This window comes from Struthio camelus, chromosome 3, assembly GCF_040807025.1.
Source record: "Struthio camelus isolate bStrCam1 chromosome 3, bStrCam1.hap1, whole genome shotgun sequence".
Classification (NCBI taxonomy): domain Eukaryota; kingdom Metazoa; phylum Chordata; class Aves; order Struthioniformes; family Struthionidae; genus Struthio; species Struthio camelus.
In genome coordinates, this window is record NC_090944.1 from 88,783,652 (window position 1) to 88,802,724 (window position 19,073).

General features: G+C 39.8%; 1 protein-coding gene across 3 annotated transcripts in view; it reads right to left on the reverse strand.

Annotated features, from left to right (window-relative positions):
• The window catches only part of RNASET2 (ribonuclease T2), a 29,217-nt gene that overhangs the window by 5,543 nt on the left and 4,601 nt on the right, over positions 1-19,073 (reverse strand). The window contains exons 2-8 of one of the 3 annotated variants that reach the window (XM_068938945.1): positions 17,131-17,235; positions 14,516-14,582; positions 9,864-9,937; positions 9,482-9,537; positions 8,495-8,552; positions 7,494-7,564; positions 1,768-1,881 (exon numbers count right to left, since the gene is read on the reverse strand). In XM_068938945.1, coding sequence (XP_068795046.1) covers positions 1,768-1,881; positions 7,494-7,564; positions 8,495-8,552; positions 9,482-9,537; positions 9,864-9,869 — 305 coding nt within the window. In that variant the 5' untranslated portion in view covers positions 9,870-9,937; positions 14,516-14,582; positions 17,131-17,235. Of the gene's footprint in view, positions 1-1,767; positions 1,882-7,493; positions 7,565-8,494; positions 8,553-9,481; positions 9,538-9,863; positions 9,938-12,652; positions 14,486-14,515; positions 14,583-17,130; positions 17,236-19,073 lie in introns of those variants that run through there. The other 2 variants (XM_068938943.1, XM_068938944.1) reach the window with 2 other exon arrangements.

Below are 19,073 nucleotides of genomic sequence, written 5' to 3' on the forward strand. Positions count from 1 at the left end.
TAATCGCCTTCTGTTCCCCTGAGCCTTGTGCTCTGGCCATTGGGAAGGGACCGAGGAAGACTCACAAGGTGCTCTGAGCGTCCTACTTCTCTAATACAGGGGAGGCTTGCTGGGATGGGAGGCACATGGCACACAGCAAGAGGTACATGGTATGCAGATGTGGATAAGCATCATCAATACCAGGGCAGAAACATTTTCGGGGTCCCTTAGCAAGTACATTTTTGAAGAGAAATATTGCTCACATAAGAGAAACAAGGTAACTCTCAAGAATCTGTAGCCTACCTTCCCCATTTCTCTAGATCTGACCTTGAGGAAAGCACAAGCTTTAAGTTGCCAGCAAGACTCAGGACCCAACAGGTGCTGAGTCTCCTTAAGTCCCAGCTTCTTCAGTAAGAACTGGGAATGTTCAATACCTCTCAGGATTTAATCCAGTGAGCGCTAATAATGCTCAGCCCTTCCAAAGTCAGTTCCTGCAGAGGGGAGATTTAACCCAGTTGACTAAAGGCCTATGTGTTTGTCATAGTCATTTTATACTGGATATAAGCAGGCCAGGAAATAAGATAGTGCTCTGTCATTCTTGCAACATATATAATATGTCTTCTTCTTAATAGCTTCTTTTTTGGAGACAATCTTTTAATCACCGTAACACTACCTTTCCTCATGAAAAAATATAAACGAAGTACAGTGAGAACATTAGCAGTCTTTATTCTGTTCAGTGAAAATTAAATTATGTTAATTTTTACAGTGAAGAATGTGCTATGAGCAATTAACTTCAACATGTTTTCAGTCTCTATTCTTTTTCAGTGTTACACATGCTGACATAAAGAGTCACACAGTTGGTCACTGTACCATCTGTAAAATGTTTTAGTCACACCATCACAGCTACTTAGGCAATTGACTTATCAGACATTACTAATTTTAGTAGTGCATATGACGCGCTCCTAAGTGCTGTGACTAGAAAAATCTGATTAAGATTCTACAAAAACAGGATGGGAGATGGAAGAAAGACATATTTCCTTTCCACATATGCCAAGTGAATAGGACTTTGAGAGGAGACTGCTTGAACAAGACAGTGATAGGACATGAGCTGGATTTTTTTTTTTTTTTTAAACAGACACAATTCTAGATAAATATGGAAAATCTGTCTTTTCCTCTTAGATACTGTTTTCTGTAGAAAGCCAATTCATGATCAACTAATCTGAGACCAATGTTGCCCCCAGGGCCAAGCTCAATCAGGAAAGGACTCCTGGACTTTTGGCATTCATCTGCAGCCTCAACGTGTGCCTGTAGCGCTCGGACAAGTCACAACACATCCCCATGTTAAATCTCAGCCTATTCCCAGACTGCTCAGCACAGTTTTGCATGCAGCCTGTTCTTTTATTTGAGCAGAGCACTGTCTTCTCTGAGCACCTGGGCATCAGTATGACTCAGAAGTTTGTGAGCATTGTCACTTAATTTAGAAGTCTATAAGTACTGGAGTTTTTTGCTAGTGAGATATATCTGATAAAAGTCCTCACAACTTACTGGCACATTGTCTAAAAAGATGTTGTGAAGCATGCTGCTGGCTCACCAGGCTCTGAAGTAGTCAGAGAGATGCTTGTCAGCGTCAGGCAACCCTACCTCTGAACTCAAGGACTAAAAATAATTTAGGCTAAAGCTCGTTTCTCCTCTGCTGTTCGGTTTTTAAGCTTATTTTTTTTAAGTTGGGTTGGAAACTTTTAGAAACTGATTGAAATAGAAGGCAGACCAAGGAGTTCATTTACGCACCTGTTAAGATCAACGCGTTGATAGAGTTCCAGGGTTTTACCAAAATACTTCTTCTGAGAATTAAGGATCTGAAGCGCGGCTGCACAAGTTCCATGCTTCTCCCACTCATGTTTCCTATCGGCGGAAAGCAAAATTCATGTTTTAGAAAACATCATTTGAAGAGCTATGGTCTGTGCAAGCCAGCCAACAGGCTTCAATCAAGTAACTGAAAGGCTATTTATATGGTAGGACATCTCACACAAAAAACACTGCACGTGCAAAAAGCAAAACCAGAAAAGATCGCTTCTAACATTTCAGTTACATCAACACATTTATTTTTTCTAGTAGAAGTATTTTCCAAGGGATTTTACACCTACGAGGAGAGTAGGGAAGACGTCTAACTTGTCCCTTATTACGGTTTGTAACATCCGACTAAGAGACAATTCTTTCAGGAAAATTAGTCTTATTACAAATATGAGTTGCCCTTAACTTTGGCAGTTGCATGAGAGAGACCGTTCAAATCAACGTAAGAATAGTGGAGGAGAAAGGAGAGGACGGTTCAATGGTTAGGATATTATTATGGGCCTGGAACATCCAGAATCGATATTCTGCTTTGCAGTAAGTTTTGTATATTTGTGCAAAAACTCACTAATTTATAGTTCAGCCCTGCACCTGTAAAGGATAACATTCTTTTTTTTTTTTTTTTTCTCCTCTATACCTTCAAAAGAAGGTAGCTATCTTCTTAAGGCTGAAAACTGCAAGGTGAGGAGATAAGATAATGATGCAGAACAAATTGTTACTTCATACTTCAGCTGACTAAGAGAACTCTATGACACAAGAGCGTGACAAAAACGTATCAAGTCAAGAGGATTGTTCAGGTGCTTCTTTAGACTAAGTTAGTCTAAAATGCTCACCTTTTTGAGCTGTCTCCTTCTGAATCAGCTTATTGGTGAAATAGTTAACTGGAGGAATTACGAAATAAATTATGTATTACGCTCATGTGATACAAAGTTCTCTTACTGTACTACTAAGCGATGTTTGGAGGTCAGAACAGTAAGCATTTGCCAAAAACGTGCATATTTGTAACTTCTGTATAATTTTTAGTGTAACTTTTATGCTAACTGAACTTCAAAGCACTGAAAGGTTTTCAGAACTGAAGAATCTGACCCTTATTTTGGGTGGATCAGTGAAACTGCACAAGCTGATAACGCATGACTGTTGCCTCAATTTTTACTTTGGCCCGTTGCTGTATCTACCCAGGCCTGTTCTGAAGTCTTGCACCTATTGCACTCTCAGATCTACTAATGCAAACAGAGTGCAACAGAACAGAGTGCAAAATAAAACAATTCTTGCAATATTATGACAGGTATAAGCTCATAGAGGACAGAAAAAAAATGAGGCAAAACTCCAAAGATTTTCCTATGACTTCTAAAATCTACTGAAAGACTAAATAGTATAACCTTTAATATGAACATCTGTTGTTTTGTTTCATTTTTTTTTCCAGATTTTCCATGAGTCATTGGCGTTAAATAGGTGTCAGTTCAGCAGACATGCACAAAAAGTTATCATCTAATCACAAATGCCTGCCACTACCAGGGCATTCCCTGACATTATGATGCCTCAGTACTCCATGGAGAAGCAAAGAAACACAATGCCAATTATTTTTCACTTGAAAGCATGCCTTTGAGTTGTCCATTCACGATGAAAACTAAAAGATTCTTCTTAAGGAATGAAAGCACTTTAAAGAAGTTATCCTTGGAACTAGAGAAACTGGAACACTACTTTTGAACAGAGAATGAATAAAGCAACTGTAGGGCCGAGAAATTTGAAGAAGGGGAGAAGATGAGTTACAGAGAGATTTTCACTATACGTTCACAAATTCAGCTTTGTGAAGTGCTCTAATCTTGTCTGTAACACATCTAATTTGAATCTGACTGCTTTGTTCGCAACATGAGCAGACATAAAACAATTCTGATTGCAGTAGGTACCCGGTAGTCCTTTTACCCTTATGTTACAGAGAACTAACAAAACTATGCAACGAGTTTTAACTGGAGCACCTCTGGTTCAAATGGAAGCATATAACGCGTGTCTAGTGAATTGTCTACTGCCTGGAGAACTCCACTTTGAGATGGCCAAATAGCAGATTTCCTGGCAAGGTACTTGTAGCCTTCTTTCTTATCAGTGATTTCAATTTTACAAAGTAGAAGCTCTTTTAGGGGCAAATTTGGTAAGAGATATAGGGCAGTTAGCTAGGACCAGAAGCAGACAACAGTCAAATTGAAGAACAGCAAGAAGCTGGAGGCAAGGATTTGCATGTAGGATGTCAATATATTTCAAAGATTATACGCACGTGTGTAATCTAAAGGTAAAGCACGGTGCCCAGCCACGGTACTTGTATTTAATTGTCCTGCTTTTTCCCCGGAAGAAGGCAGAGACAGAGGGCCACATACCTGATGATGCTCTAGATGCATGTTACTGCTGACTTGCAACTGCTATTGGAGAGGTTTGGTCCAGCTAGGACGGAACGCAGGGCCTGGGCAATGGGATTGTGGGGTTCCGAAAGTGAAAAGATACAGAGGCACCCACAGACAGTGCCGACAGTGCTCATGCTTCACCAGTTGCAGAAAGCCAAGAGCAGACAGGGCCCAAGTTTTCAAATCGGTACTGTGAGCTTCCAGAATGGAGAGCTAATTCAGAGTCACTACAAAACAATTACAGCAATTTCAAGATGACACTTCCTTTGACAGTGTGACTTGATTTTTGCAGCAGAGCCATGTGAAAAAGCAGAGTGATTAACATGCACCCAATTCTAACAATTAAGTACACGCACATGAACTTTAACCTGCACCTCTTCCACTTCAATGCAAAATGAAGTGGTTAGGAAATGGAGGAGCTGCAGGTTCCAGGGAAGAAGAAAAAGAATTTGTGTTCAGAAATCGAAAGAATTAATGCCTCAGTGTTATTCAAGTCCTTCGTGTGGGCCAGAATAAGACAAGGTCATTTCACTTAAGCCTCAGCTCATACTTGTGTGGCGTGTAGATAGAGAACATAGCTTACTGTATTCAGAAAGACCATCCACCCTTCTATACTTCTCATATCCATAAGCAAGGCATTAGCACAGAGCACATATGCTAGTCAAGAACTTTGCTGGACATTTTCCCTCCTTGTAGGACACAAGTACATTGGCAGGCACACAGGAGTGGGGTTTACCGCATTAGATTGGGTTCCACTGCGTAATTTGTCCAGCTCCATCATTTTCTCTATAGTGCTGTTAAGAATAAATGCTATGCTTGCACCGCTTGACGCCGAGTTCTACGAATGAAGTCTTAAGGGGCTGCAGAAATGCAAAGAAATGAAACTGGTACAGTTCAGCTCTGTGAAAAGGAAGCTGAAACTCGAAGAGATTTTGCTTTCTGTTGTGTACAGCAAGGACTGAGTTTCCTGAAGCACTAAGTCACGCAGATGTGGCAGATAAAGCTGGAAGCTTTATCAGGTAGCTCCGCAGATTGCAGAAGCCACCCAGCTTGAAAACTGGCTTATTAGGTAGGAAAAAAGATCTGCAAACCTACAGATGCAAGTGCTACCAACAAAATGTAGAGGATCAAGGACGCTCAGCTGTCCTATAGGCTAAAGTCTGAGGATTCCTTCCACTGGATCAGACGTATAAGCTGATCCTGCAGGCAGTTCTCTTGGTCTGAAATTTTGCTATGGTCCAAAAGATTATTAACCTAAAACTTATTTTTAAAGGATGCTTTCAGTTTATAAATCTTGAGATATAAAGCACCCATATCCCCTTCTCCTGTATGAACGCTTTCTATCCTGTACAACTAAAACTCCTGGGTGGCAACTGTCGCAGTCTGTAAATTAACAAGGTGAACAGAATGACGCAATTATTTTTACAAAGGCATCCACAGCCATCCTAAAATCCCCAGAAAGTATTTCTGATCTGACCAATTGAGTCAGGACTACAGTTAGAGGTAAACCCAGGAAGAAAGCTACTATGTAATTATAGCAGTCTTTGAAAAACCCTGATGTGATATGCTCTGATATTCAGTATCCATTTTGTTTGTCATTGCTTATGCCCTTTATCTAATTAATAAGCCTTTAGCCTAGGACAATGAAAATCTTGTAAGAAGTACAACAGAATTTTACTGGCTTTCAGTTTGCTCCAGAGTTTTCATTTATAGAATCTGCAATTAGGGCTACCAATTACAGTGTACTTTTCACCTTACTGAAAGAGATTGAATTACTTTGTCAATCAAAGTATTAGTTACAGTGCTATAATCTGATTTGTATTGCTTCTATTCTAATGATGTTTCCAAGTATTGAAATAAATGCTGTTAGCTAGCCTTCAACTGAAAGGCAAAAGAGTTTGATTATATTTGTTCACACCTGTTGCCTGCCAAAATATCTCCATTAGTAATACAAGGACTGCTATGCACACATTTCAGATGAAATCACTTGTTTTCACGAACAGGTGGTCACAGCATGGGCAGTGCTAGTTCTAGGACACGCTTTTCTTATTCTAATTCCAGGACCAGTTTAAATTGACACTAACCGGTGCTACCACTGAAAGAGGCGGTCATGGCACAGAGAGATAGTTCAGTGCAAGAATAAAGGGGTGGAGGGAGAAGTACCTGAAAGTGCTTTTAACAGGATTACAGGTTTAGGCTGTCATAAGGCACTTGTGGAACTAGTTTAAGAGTCTGAGGACTAGGATCTTTTGTAGAGTGAGGACGAGACTAAAAGAGACAGCCATTCCCTTGAAGGTTTTTCCGAGCAACATGGTGAGGAAATTGTCATCCAATCCAAAGGAAACAGGCATTGAATTAGCTGAATAGCTGGGACAGTTTCAGATATTACCGCCCCTAGCTACATGCTCTGTTTATTATCCGATGTTACTGCTTTCACAGTAGATCTGGAAGAAGAAATTGCATACCCATACCTTGGCTGATGCAGCTCGCAAGGCAGCAAATTAACTCGAACTGCCAACTTCTTTCAGTTCAAAATAATGTACTCAAACCGAAGCCTGTGCACACTCAAATAATACCCACTACTCGCTTCTCTTCAGTCCAAGTGTCTGATTATTCAGAAAGAAAGAGAAGCTTGGAGAAGAAGGGAAACAGGACTGTTGTCAGGAGAGACCAAAATCTCCTCCATTCCCATGAGCCTGGCAAGCTGATCAACCCCAGTTGATCTGGGGTTAGGCTGCTAGAAAAATAAATAGCAAGAGAGAAGCCTGTAGAAAAGTAGCCAGGACCATCCAATCCATCCTATTTTTCCATACCCTCCTTTGCGAGAAAGCCTCAAATAAAAGTTTCCCAAGGCCAGCAGCACAGTGAAGCTGGGTAAAGAGGCCAGAAAGCTGTTCTTGCAGCTAGTTGTGACATCCCAGGAGAGTGTTAAATGTGTCAACAGCAGCTGCTGCTTCTCCCTAGGGGCAAATAAAAAACACATTCTCTCCCTTTCTCCAGGTTCCACTTCTCAAAAAGCTCTGCAATAGCCCCCTTTTTAACAGCTGCTTTCTGCAAGTGTTCTGGCAAGAAAAGAGGTTTTTTTTTTTTTTTTCTTCACATAAGACAGAGAAGTCAAGAGGTACTGCTTTCAGTGGTGTCCAGGGGGCTGCTTCTCAGGCGTATGCTCCTCTCTTGGATACAGTGCACACATCCCACCTGAAGAATTTCCAACTTATACAGCCTTTTTGTGAAATGATATCCAAAATACTGTGTAGTTTTGTTTGAACTCACCAGAACTGGGTGCGATTCAGGGATGAATGAAGCACATCAGGCCAATAGCGTCTCATGTCTGACAGAAGATCCTAAAAATAACAAAAATAAGGAAAAGCATCTGCAGATCTGAGAGGTATTTCTTACACAATCTACATACATTGATATATTTTCTAAAACACAAGCCTCGTCTTTCAACAAAAAAACAAAAACATTTACTGCCAGAAAAAGTAAAGATGCCCTTTTCCCCGATGTTCCGAAAATGCTGTTGTTGGAGGCGACCGGTAGGTGCAGATACCTAAATATGTAAAACAATGTATTAAAATACTGGTACCCTGCCTCCTTCAATGGTCCTGCAGACATTGAGCAATCAGGGAGCTTTTCACATTTGTAAGCTCAGCTCTCACATCTCCATTTATACAACATCTGAATAAAATGTAGAATTCTTCCTTTTATTTTATAAGATGACGATACACTGCAGTTTTCACTCCTCCTCTCTTTCTTATCTGTATCTACGCTTGGAGATATTGGAAAGGACCTTCATTTCTCTTAGCAGTCCCAGCAGAGGAAAAGGGCTTAAAACAGCTGATGCTCAGTAACAGCCCTGGGAGAAGACACATACAAGACGTGCTCTGAACTATTTCCTCAGTTCTGGCTTTCTAGGAGAAAACGATTCGCAAAGAACGTGAATTTACTGCAACCTCTTTTTCACAGGTACTGGAGATCCACAGTCTAGGTTTGTTGGATTTTTTTCAGCAGATAGCGGCTGGACGCGTCAGACCACATGTCTGCAAAATCAAGTACGAAGGGCTGCTGATCATCATAGGCACGGCAGGCTTCAAGTAATACTAGAAGCACATACTGAATGTTTGGAGTCTTTAAAAGCACAAAGCTGTCAGAAAACTGCTTTAGGAGTGATACATTAGGAGTTACAGATTTTGTACAGTTTTTTGCATAAAAGATGTGCAAAAGTAATTGCATTCAGCCCTACTTGGTATGATTGTTTTAATTTAAATAAATACCTTAATCTCAGTGACATTGAAGTGCCATGTCCTATTACAATCTTCGGCTTTGCCAGGCCTAGGGAAGAAAAATAAAAGTGAAAAAAAGACGTCTCACAACTCACTAATGGTAGATGACAACGTATCACTAGCCTAAATTTTAAACATGCAGGATTACAGCTGGAAATTTGATTTAAAAAAATCCAAGTAGCCTATCAGCATCTACAGTGTTTTACGAGTAAAAATTTCAAACATGAATCACAGCCAAAACGTTTCCCCAAAACAGAGGCTCTTTGTTAGGCCCTCCAATCATTCACATCCTGTACAAAGGACATACAGGGGAGAGTAATGATATGGAAAGGTCTTGCACATAATGTCACTATTGAAGTTGACCTCCCCAACCACTGCACCAAGCGATGAATCTGCAAGTTTCACCTAAACACCACTGGAAGTCTAGCTGTAATGCTGCTCACCCTTCGAGAGCACAGAGCTCACCAAGCTCCTCTATTGAGATTTCCCCCTTATTTGTCACTACGAAGACCTTCAAACTGTTGCCGTTCATACCAATTCCTGCAAGCTGATTCTTGGAAGCAAATACATTTTTCCTATGCCTTTACCATATTTGTGCCGGGTTAAGACTCAAAGCCACAGGCAGTCATGAGACACCAACAAGTTCTATGTACTCAGGGAGAGAAAGAAAGAGGGGAAAACACACTTCCCTTTTTCTTTGAGAACATCAGTGATTTTATAAAGAGATGTGCAAGTAAAATGCTCACGTGGCAACAGGATTTTAGGAACTCCCTGAGTCATGAGATCTATAGGAATGTATTTAAGTTTTATATCAAAACATCGGGTTTTGATTTCCTACAAAATGAGGACTTTTGTTTCAAGCAATCGTAAGATAAAACAGATTGATTGAGCCCTCAACAGAAAAAGCACTAAACATCCTGGTGCAAAACAACTTTTTTTTTTTTTCCAACTTAAAATAAAAGCACTCCATGATTATACCATAGTCCATGGATTGTCCAGTACTCTGGAGGGTCTTGACAATCGTTAGCACTCATCTGTGGAAAACAAGAATACAGAATATTTGTTGTGGGTGTTCAGAGACGACGGTTTAATGGAAAAATAAGAACTCATTCACTGGTGGCCCAAGGTACCAGCGAAAAATGAGAGCTCTGACTTGCCCTGGAACTGGTGAACTCCAGGTACTTGAAGCTGCCATGGTTTGTCCCACTTACTTGAGATCAACTGGCACTAAAGTTCTGAAGCACATTAAGTGAATACCAGAGAATATTCTGAATGAGCAGGGTAAAAATAAGACAAGGGACAGGTTCTGAGTTAACAGAAGGTAGCCTGATCCATGCTACACAAATGGATGTAAACTTACATTCATCTTTTGATATTCTGCCTGCCAGGGTTCAGTATTTTTCTCAGCATCAGACCCTTCCAAGGAGTCCAGAGCTATCAAAATAAATGGATTTCAATGTGTCAAGAAATTGTAATATTAGACAAGCACACAACGATCTGTAAAAGTCCAGGAGTATTTTGTTATTGTATCATAAAGGGAAAAAATTACAGAAGGAAAAAAACAAGGCGAGATCGGTACTACAGTACGAATCAAATCTGCTTTCTCCAAGCAAAAGGGTTAGAATGTATTTTTAAAGATTTTGACTTGAGGGAGGAGGGAAGAGAGCAAGGAGAAAAGAATACATACGTTCCCGCCCAAAAAAAAGCCCCCAGAAAAGACTTTCGATAAGGCAGGAAAAGTAGCCTACACATCAACTATTCTTCAAATTAGATTACATAGTCCTGACTACACAAAAGAAATTCTATGCTCACCCATCACAGAATACCATTATTGTATTTTCCCGATTATTCTGCTTAGTAATTACGGCTCTTTTTTTTAATCAATACTTTATCCATTAAATAACAACCTCCTCAGACTTTCTTTCCCCAAAATAATAACTTTGCTTTTCAGCTCTGCATTTCATGTCCTGCCTTAATTAGGTCACTATGCACTTTATGCAACGTCAGAGAAGAGCGTAGAGAAGAGCAGGAGAGACCTGTAATCTCACTAATTGCTCTTCACATGCCACAGGCCAGCGGCAGCAAAACTGCAGGCTCTGCAGAGCCTTTCTGGTTCTGTGCCCGTTGCCTTCCTCTCCTGTCTTGCCACCTATGCACTCCAGTAAACAGAAGCAATTAAACAAGGTAGCGCCAGCTTTATTCCTGAAAGGTTTTCAACAGACACACACAGTAAAAGTCTACACAACGTTGCTCCTGTCACGACACAAGTTTTGTGGAGCTGAAAGAGTTATCTAGGCCAAAATACAACACATTAACAGCCAGCGACTTATTCATCATCCCCTGAACAACAGCCTGACAGCTAACCAGCTTGGTCTCCTGAGGGTGGGAACAAGCACAGTGTCATTACGCTCTTTATCCCATCTTAAACGCAATTCTCAGACAAGCCACGGGAAACCCCACAGCGTTTGAAACTTGAGGTAGCTGCTATTATTTAGGTTTAGGCTGAGACCCAGGATCTGTTTCGGTTCGAATCGTAATCAATACACTCTGTGGCCAGAAGGAAAGCTAAACTAAGAAAATATCGTCAGACTGCCAACGTCTTAATTTCCAATCTCCCCGAAGAACAGATAAGGCCCTCAACTGACTCTGAAAAAACTCAAGAGCGTGTGCGGTATAAACTTGCAAAATACTGTCCTGAAACGCACCGGAAGTGAAGAAAAAGGCACTGCCACAATCTGCCAACACGGGAAAGACACTAAGAATCACCACCTTGTTTTCAGGGGCATAAGTCTCCTCAAGTCACGTGACACATAAACAGACTGAATACAAGAACTGAAACGAAGATCTAGCATCCTTTTACCTCTACCTTCGTGGGATGCCAGGCACTAATTCCCCTTATCATGGCATTCAAGTAATTGGCAGTTTCCTCTACACGTTTTGTCATCTTCCCTGTATTATACTGTATGCTGGCTGGCTGCTAGATCAACACACGCAACCTACAACACACCGGGTCACTCTTCGCATTCTTCCGCCAGCTGCACTCCTCCTCCTTTCAGATTTCAGCACTAGTGTTTTTCCAAAGTTCGTTTTAAACCAATAGTGTAAAATGACCAAACCCCAATCTGGCATGCTGGGTAGCCCTGCTCTTTCTGAAAAAAACACTCACGTAATCACTGAAGGGTTAATTCAACCTCAGGCAACTGTGGACTTGAAATGGAGTTATAAATGTGCATTTTAAAGTGGGCATTGGGCCCCAGAGATTCTTCCATATTTGGGTTAATTTGAACAAAAGGAATATTGTTTTCTCCCAAAGCAATATGATAACCAGACCAATCCAAATGAATTGCATATGATCCATAATGCTGAGAAAAGCACCAGTGGGCCCTTACAGCACCTACTAACTACGCTGAGAGAAAACGCAGCTGAGAGGTGGGCCCATTCATAACAGCAGGACCTGTTGCCCTTTCTCTGATTCTTCCATTTGATCAGCATGTGTGTTCAGTACAAAGCAGACCACAGCAGGACTCATGACCCATTCCTTTATCATCCTTCCCGTTCTCACCAGAGCAGGAACTGAATAGTCTGCACACCTGCATCTGATTTTCCCAATTTCACACACCTACTGTATTCCTGCAAGAAGCACCTACAGCAGATTTTCTCTTTTTACAGTCTCCAAGACACAAAAGCTGCAATAATAAAAAATTCCCTTTATTAGTTCTTGAATTAAAGATCTTCACAACTCCAAAGGGAAAAACAGTCCCTCTTACTGCCCTTGAGTTGTTACTTTTTCCATCTAACAGGATTCACGTTCATTTGTGACGAGAAAGTTCAAGTCTGACCCTGGCAAAGCATTTGTCATTTCTAGCGGATGTGAAATTGTTAGGGAAAGTGGTCAGGTTGAGGCAAATCCATCCACCTACCTCCTGTAAAGAGTTATCATTCATATAAAAACTCCACAAAGGCCAACTAATGGGATGTTAACAAAAAATTAATCACATTAAGTTTAATAAATTGCACTATAGGCACAATTTATTAAGGGGATGTTAAAGTCATCACCATCTGAGGTCTGTGAATTGAGCTTGGATATCTTTTACAATGACACAGTCACTTCAGTTCACTTATAAGATATTGGAATTCATAATTACTTACATGATGAGGAAGAACATCTCTCTCCCTCCTTTATCATTTTGCTGTAGTAGCCAGTAGTTTAAGTCCTAGAAATATCGCCTTCACGACGCTCACTAGTTAACCAAGTTTTATCTTAACAGGTTAGTTTCGAAGATATAATTATAAAACATATACTTTCCAGTTTAACTGTGCAGAACACAGTGGGTAATTAAAAAAAAGAAGCTGAACACAATTACATAAGGCTTAAAGTACAGGAAGAGCTTATAGTTGTATATTCTCAAATTTCTGGCAAGTGGACTGTGCCCACTTATTTTTAAAAATGAAGTTACATTTCTCTTCATTTGAAAGCCTGAAAATCTTTTCCACACACAGAGATATCTAAAACAGGTAGGAAATTAGATGTAGGTCATTCATACACCTATCAAGAGCACAGTATGCAGTGAACTGCCCAGTACATAATCAGATTCCTTTATACAGGAAGTATAAATGCTAGTAAGTACTGGCACAAAAACAGTTTATCGAAGCATAGTATGTTTTGCAGTTTCCTTCACCCAGCTTTTTTTCCTTTCAACGTGGCCAGCAGTATTAAACAGAACATCACAAGGAATTAACATAAAACGCAAGAAAATTTGTATTTTTTTGATACTTGATATCTTGACTTACGGACTACAATGTCTTCGCTTTAAGGTCATAAAGGTTATTTGTCCATTTATCAACAGCACTACCCTAGAATTAAGAGTAGTAGCCAGGACTAACGTATCACAGGAAAAAAAAATTTTTTTTCATAGTTTGTCTCTTTTATTCATGTAAGCAGGGGTTTGCCACCACTTTTGACTCTGAATGCCCAGTCATGCCAGGCAAAACAAATTTCAGAATATCAACAATTCTGCAAGTGTGTATTTCAGAATATCAACAATTCTGCAAACAGTGATGTTTGCTTAACTCAAAATCAGACACAAAGTGCATCAAATCTCCCTTCTTCCCCCTCAAAAGCAAAACAAAAAGACAGAACAGTGACTGCTCCTGGGTCTCAATTAGTCATTCACATCGGAGTTTGTTATTGAACACCCCCCAACACACACATTTAACTATTGTAAAGCACATCTACTAATCCACAAAAATGGATAGCAATACGTAAGTTTCATCATTACCACTTTTATACATAGTACCAGAAAAAGGAATCAGAAATAAAGAAGTACCTATAGCACAAAAGTAAGACTCTAATTTTATAAATAGATAAATATACCTAAATGTCCCAGAAGTGGGACCTTTCAGCTCCAGACAGCAAGCATTTGCCCAAGACTGAAGCTTCTCTTTATTACCCACAGGACCTTGTGTCACTAAATCTGATCACATTTTCCTTTCTAAGGTACAGTATATTTTTAACTTAGCTGGTTTCAAGAATTTCAGGCTTTCAAGTATTTCCCACATAAGGAAAATGTTCTGCTTCTCAGGTGGCAGTAGCTATTTGCTGGCAAAAGGAACATAAGAATTGTGCACCAGACTGTGCATCTACTAGTTTGCTGTCTTCATTCAGACAAGGCACACAACTCTCCCTGCACTGTCTGGCCAAAGTCTAGCTCTATGGAGACATAAAAAAAACACGTGACAAGCAATTAAGGCTTATTATACAGCATGCCAGCATGCCCTACATTGACTATTATATCCGTAACATGCCACAACCCTGTGTTTATCGCTACTCCAGGGCGGGGCAAAGTTGCATTAAGTTGGACCAAGAACAATCAATGCCTTTATAAAGACATAAGGCTGTAGGCAGGGTTAAACACCTAATAGGCTTTGTTTATTCTGTTTTCAAACATATATTGACCAATTTCCAAAGCTCCCTTTGTCAGGATAAAGGAAAACAAAAGATAAAAATCTCACCTTACATACAGTCACTGGCCAATGATGAGCAAGATACAGCTTCCTCCAGGATTTGGAGTGACTGTCACTGGCAAAGAAAAACAAATCTATTTTTCTCAAGCATTCTAAAAAGAACATGACCTCCAGCTAGCAGCACAATGCTTTTTTCTGTAACACATTGATTTTAGAGTTGGTTATTGTTTACCGTTTCTATTGTGGTATTTGAGAATTACCAGCACAGCAATAACAAACCATAACAAATCACAGGAACAAGCAACATATTTAGAAGCTTGCAAATGCCCCCTTATTGTTAAACAAATTTCACTTCTAGCATCCTATCTCCATATGTTTGCTGCTTCTTAAAACATGGGAAAAGTATTGTTCTGTTTTATATTTAGGACAGTGTTTACTGGCAAGCACTTACAACAACAATAAAAAGACCTCTTTGTTTAGGATGTCAAGAATACTCATCAAGCAGAATTAAAAGATATCAGCTAAAAAGAAAGCATGCAGCCTTCTTGAAATTGTAAGTACTCCTAAACAGAGACTGCAAAGAAGCAAAAGCAACTTAGCTGACACTGCAGGAGATGCAATTTGATCAGGCTAGTGTCACCAACCTTTCAGGCCAAAAAAATTAAAGAAAGTAAAATGCACGGTTCTAAGCAAACATAAACCTCAAAAAATGCTTAGTTTATTGTTTCACATATATTTACTGCAAACACTACATTTTTAAACACTTAAGCTATGGAATTTTTAAATATTTAATAATCAGAATGTTATACAGTCTTATGTGTCTAAAAAAAACTAAAGGAGGAACATTCCGTATTTTACAAAAACATGATTGTTTCAAAGCCTCTTAGAATAAAGAGGTGTATAATTCACAGAGGCACCACCACCATCTTATTATTATGCACAGCAAAAAGTGTAAAAATTTTGTTCAAGAAGTGCTGGAACCCTAAATCATGTCTTTGGCACTTCTGCAGAGGCATCTTCATTTCCCAGCAGTTCTGATCCTAATCTGGATAACACGGGAAATGGAGAAAAAACCTGCTGCTTCATAAAGTGCAGTACACAGACTAAGCTAGTAAGCAACCACACTGCGTAATTAAATAGAACCGCGAGCGTAACCTAATCAACAACAAGAACAAAACTGTAACTTGCTCAAGCCCACAGCACTATGCACAGATTTGTCCAGAAGCTGGTAACCTAGCGGTCCCATGTTCTTTTAGTGCCTAGCCGAGGTTTAAGAAAAAAGAAAAAAAAAAACCTCTCACACAATCACATGAGAGAGCTAATTATCCCTCAAATTCAAATAGGAGTAGTCTCAAGTTACATCACGTTTCAGTCTTTCCTCCGGTTCTGCTGGTTTGCGATGGCCACATTGTCTCTTAAGCAGTCACATCTATCTGTGGTTTTTAAATAATTTAGCTAAACATGTCTGGAACAAGTCAGGAGAGCCACAATGAAAACCATTAACACTTCTAACTGATCTTTACTGCTGCTGTTGAAATCTGAATAGATTCCCTAATATTATACAGCAGTTCATTTCCTTGCTTGAAAAAGTGTCCTTGATTAAAAAAAAAGAGAGGAAAAAAAAAAAGCTTTTATCTATATTTGAAATAGTAGTTGAACTTCTGCAATTAACAATCACGCCCAAACTAAAAAAAAAGAAATTTCCTAGGACACACTTTTATTGGCTAAGGATAGAACAGAAAAAGGATTTAGGTTACCAAAAGAAAGGAAGCTTTAGGATCTTAAGCTCGAAACTGTAATCCAAGGAAAGCCATGTTGAACACCTGTCCATCTTCAGGGACAGCTCCCTTTTTCTGACCTGAGAGCTATCTCGCCCTGTGCAGTTTAGCACTGTGCCTTTAATTAGAGCAGTCTCTGCACCAAGATGGCCAGCCCATAGCCTGAGCCCTGGCGATCCAAGAAACCTCAACACAGCATCCAAACCGCCGCAAGGCTGCGTTGCACTCCTTACACAAAAAATTCTTGCCAAAGCATGGAAGGAGGGAGAAATGTTTATCTCCTAACATAACCCAATAGGCACCTGGGCGTTCACCAGGACAGGGTGAGATTTGGAGCCTGGGTTCCCCAGCGGCCCAGTGGCATTCAAGCCAACGTCTTGCCAAGTGCAACAGCCACTAAAAGGCTGCCCACCGCTGATCCAGCCGTAGCGGGGATACTGTAGAGAACAGACGTACAATTAAAGGTAGTGAGAAAATAGTAACCAAAAAGAAGTATGGGTACACAGCCTAGCAGTTTGCACAAGTCATGCCTGAGCGGTGACTCCAGGCTTCTGTCATTTATCTCTGAATTATTTCTGATTTTTGTGCAGTTACTGCATTGTGAGTCTAAATGATCCATCTAAAGCAAGACCATAACATTGGTAAATTCAACAAGCAATTTAAGTTACCCTCTTTTTCTTGCCTTTTCTTAGGCATGAACACCTCCTCCAGTAATGTAGGTGCATCATTTTACTAGTCCCTAAGGGAAGGGTAACATACAAAAAATAAAACATAGAGAGCGAGAATTACTCGGATTAAAAGTTCAACTGTTATGCAAAAATCTATGCTCTGCGCTTAAGAAGTAACTGCCAGATGTCAGAGACGTCTGTGGAACTCGTAACTTACCGTAGAAGGAACTGATCTGAAGTACACCCACAACACAACGCCACAGAAAAACAACCCAGAATCCAACAGTGCAGCTTAGCAGGCTTCATTTTGTTAATCCAATAGCTGTAAAAAGGTGTTAAAAACAAAAACAAAGAAACTTGTTACTTATCAAACATGCTAAATTGCAGACTGGAAAAGCAGGCAAGGACCACAAGCCTCTCAGAAACAACAGGCGCTATCAGCTCTACAGTGGATTTAAAACCAGGGGGTTAAACGAGGATCTCTTCTAATGCTGTGCCTGATTTGTGATGTACATATTTATTTCCATACTCTCCAACAGCGATACATACGTAATCATACTTTATGTAATACAAGACTCCACATACGGTCAGTTCAAGTACCCAAAGTCATTCACTAAAGAAACTTTTAATTGAACATTGAACATTCACCTTGGATATACCCAGGTTGCTATTAGAAACTCATCAGAACAGAAGTATCATGTCTACAGATGCAATTCTCTACAAATTTAAGTCAACTCCCAGACTGAGGTTAAATTGCTCAAAAAATTGCTGCTAGAAATAGATTAATTCCTGTTCTTGTTCTACACCTCTAGAAAAACATGTGCCTGCCGGGCAAACCTAATACCTTGTGAACCCTAGAAGTCAAGTGAAAGAGAAACAGATCAACTTAACTTTAACCAACAGCACTTTCACTTGGCACACCCCCTCCCGTACAGACATACCACAGCGTTTCAAATGCTACTTCCTCCATGGCAGGAACTTGTATTTACATATATTTATTTATGCCTCACCAAACCTGCTTTCCAACTTTCCCATTTTGAGAGATATGACAAGAGAGCCCCAGAAAACGCACTGCAAGATAGACTGTGTCTAAGTTGTGCCCCAAATACCTCTCACCTCCAAAAGCTACCCAACCTCTTAAGACTGCTTGCTACACAAACGATATCCTTTTTTTGGTGCAGGTTTATAAATTAACCCTATCTTACAATAGCCAATAGTGCCTGTACTGGCACCGATAAAGGCCTTCCTGATTCAGCCATAACGGCTAACTTTACCAAATTCAGTGTAATTCTGCTCCACAGCTCATTATGAACAGGAGTCCATTTTTCCACCCTATCATTCGGCTTTGATGCATTGCAGAGTGTGTCAAAGCTCCAATAGCGGGGAGGGGTTGGAGGGGTTGGGTTCAACAGCTGTAATAGCTACCTTGATAGATTTAATACAATCTTTTGATAAATTGTGCAGGAACTATAGCTGTTACCTGTTCATCTGTTTCACATGTTTATGTCTACACGATTCGTAATAGATATACTATCAAGCAAAACAGCTTGGCCTGTTGTAAGATATAATATTACTAGATAAGTCTTAAGTTGATAACTTCTCATTTTCTGATCTACTTTCTTCACAAAGCTCTGAAAAACTTTCACTAAGCGTGCAAGACAACCACAAAAAATTCAAATTATTTGGAGCATGCTATTTTGTATACAAGTGATCAATAACATAGAACTAATGTTTAGCAAAGACAGATAGAACAAGACATGCATATTATATTGAAGAAATAGTTATATTCACATAATGTACAAAACCTCGCAACTAACTGCATGATATCCAATTTCCCTGCAAGTTCTGCATTTAAAGTCATCTTGAATCTCATCACTTGAACAGTAGGGATTAATGAAGTGATACTGAGCCATAGAGACCCTGTTTATGATTTCATCAACTGTTATTTCCAACTGATAACCAACCAAGCAGAACTTTTTATTTCCGCATGACGTTTCATCTACCCAAGACAAAACGTCCAACGATGTAAGGAGCCTTTAATATAAGATTCTGTCCTATTTTCAAAAAGCACACTTCATCAGACAGCAGCAAGCATCACTTAAATGACCCATAAGTCATAAAGACTTAAGAGGCAAAGGCATCAAAAAGGCTACACCGTAG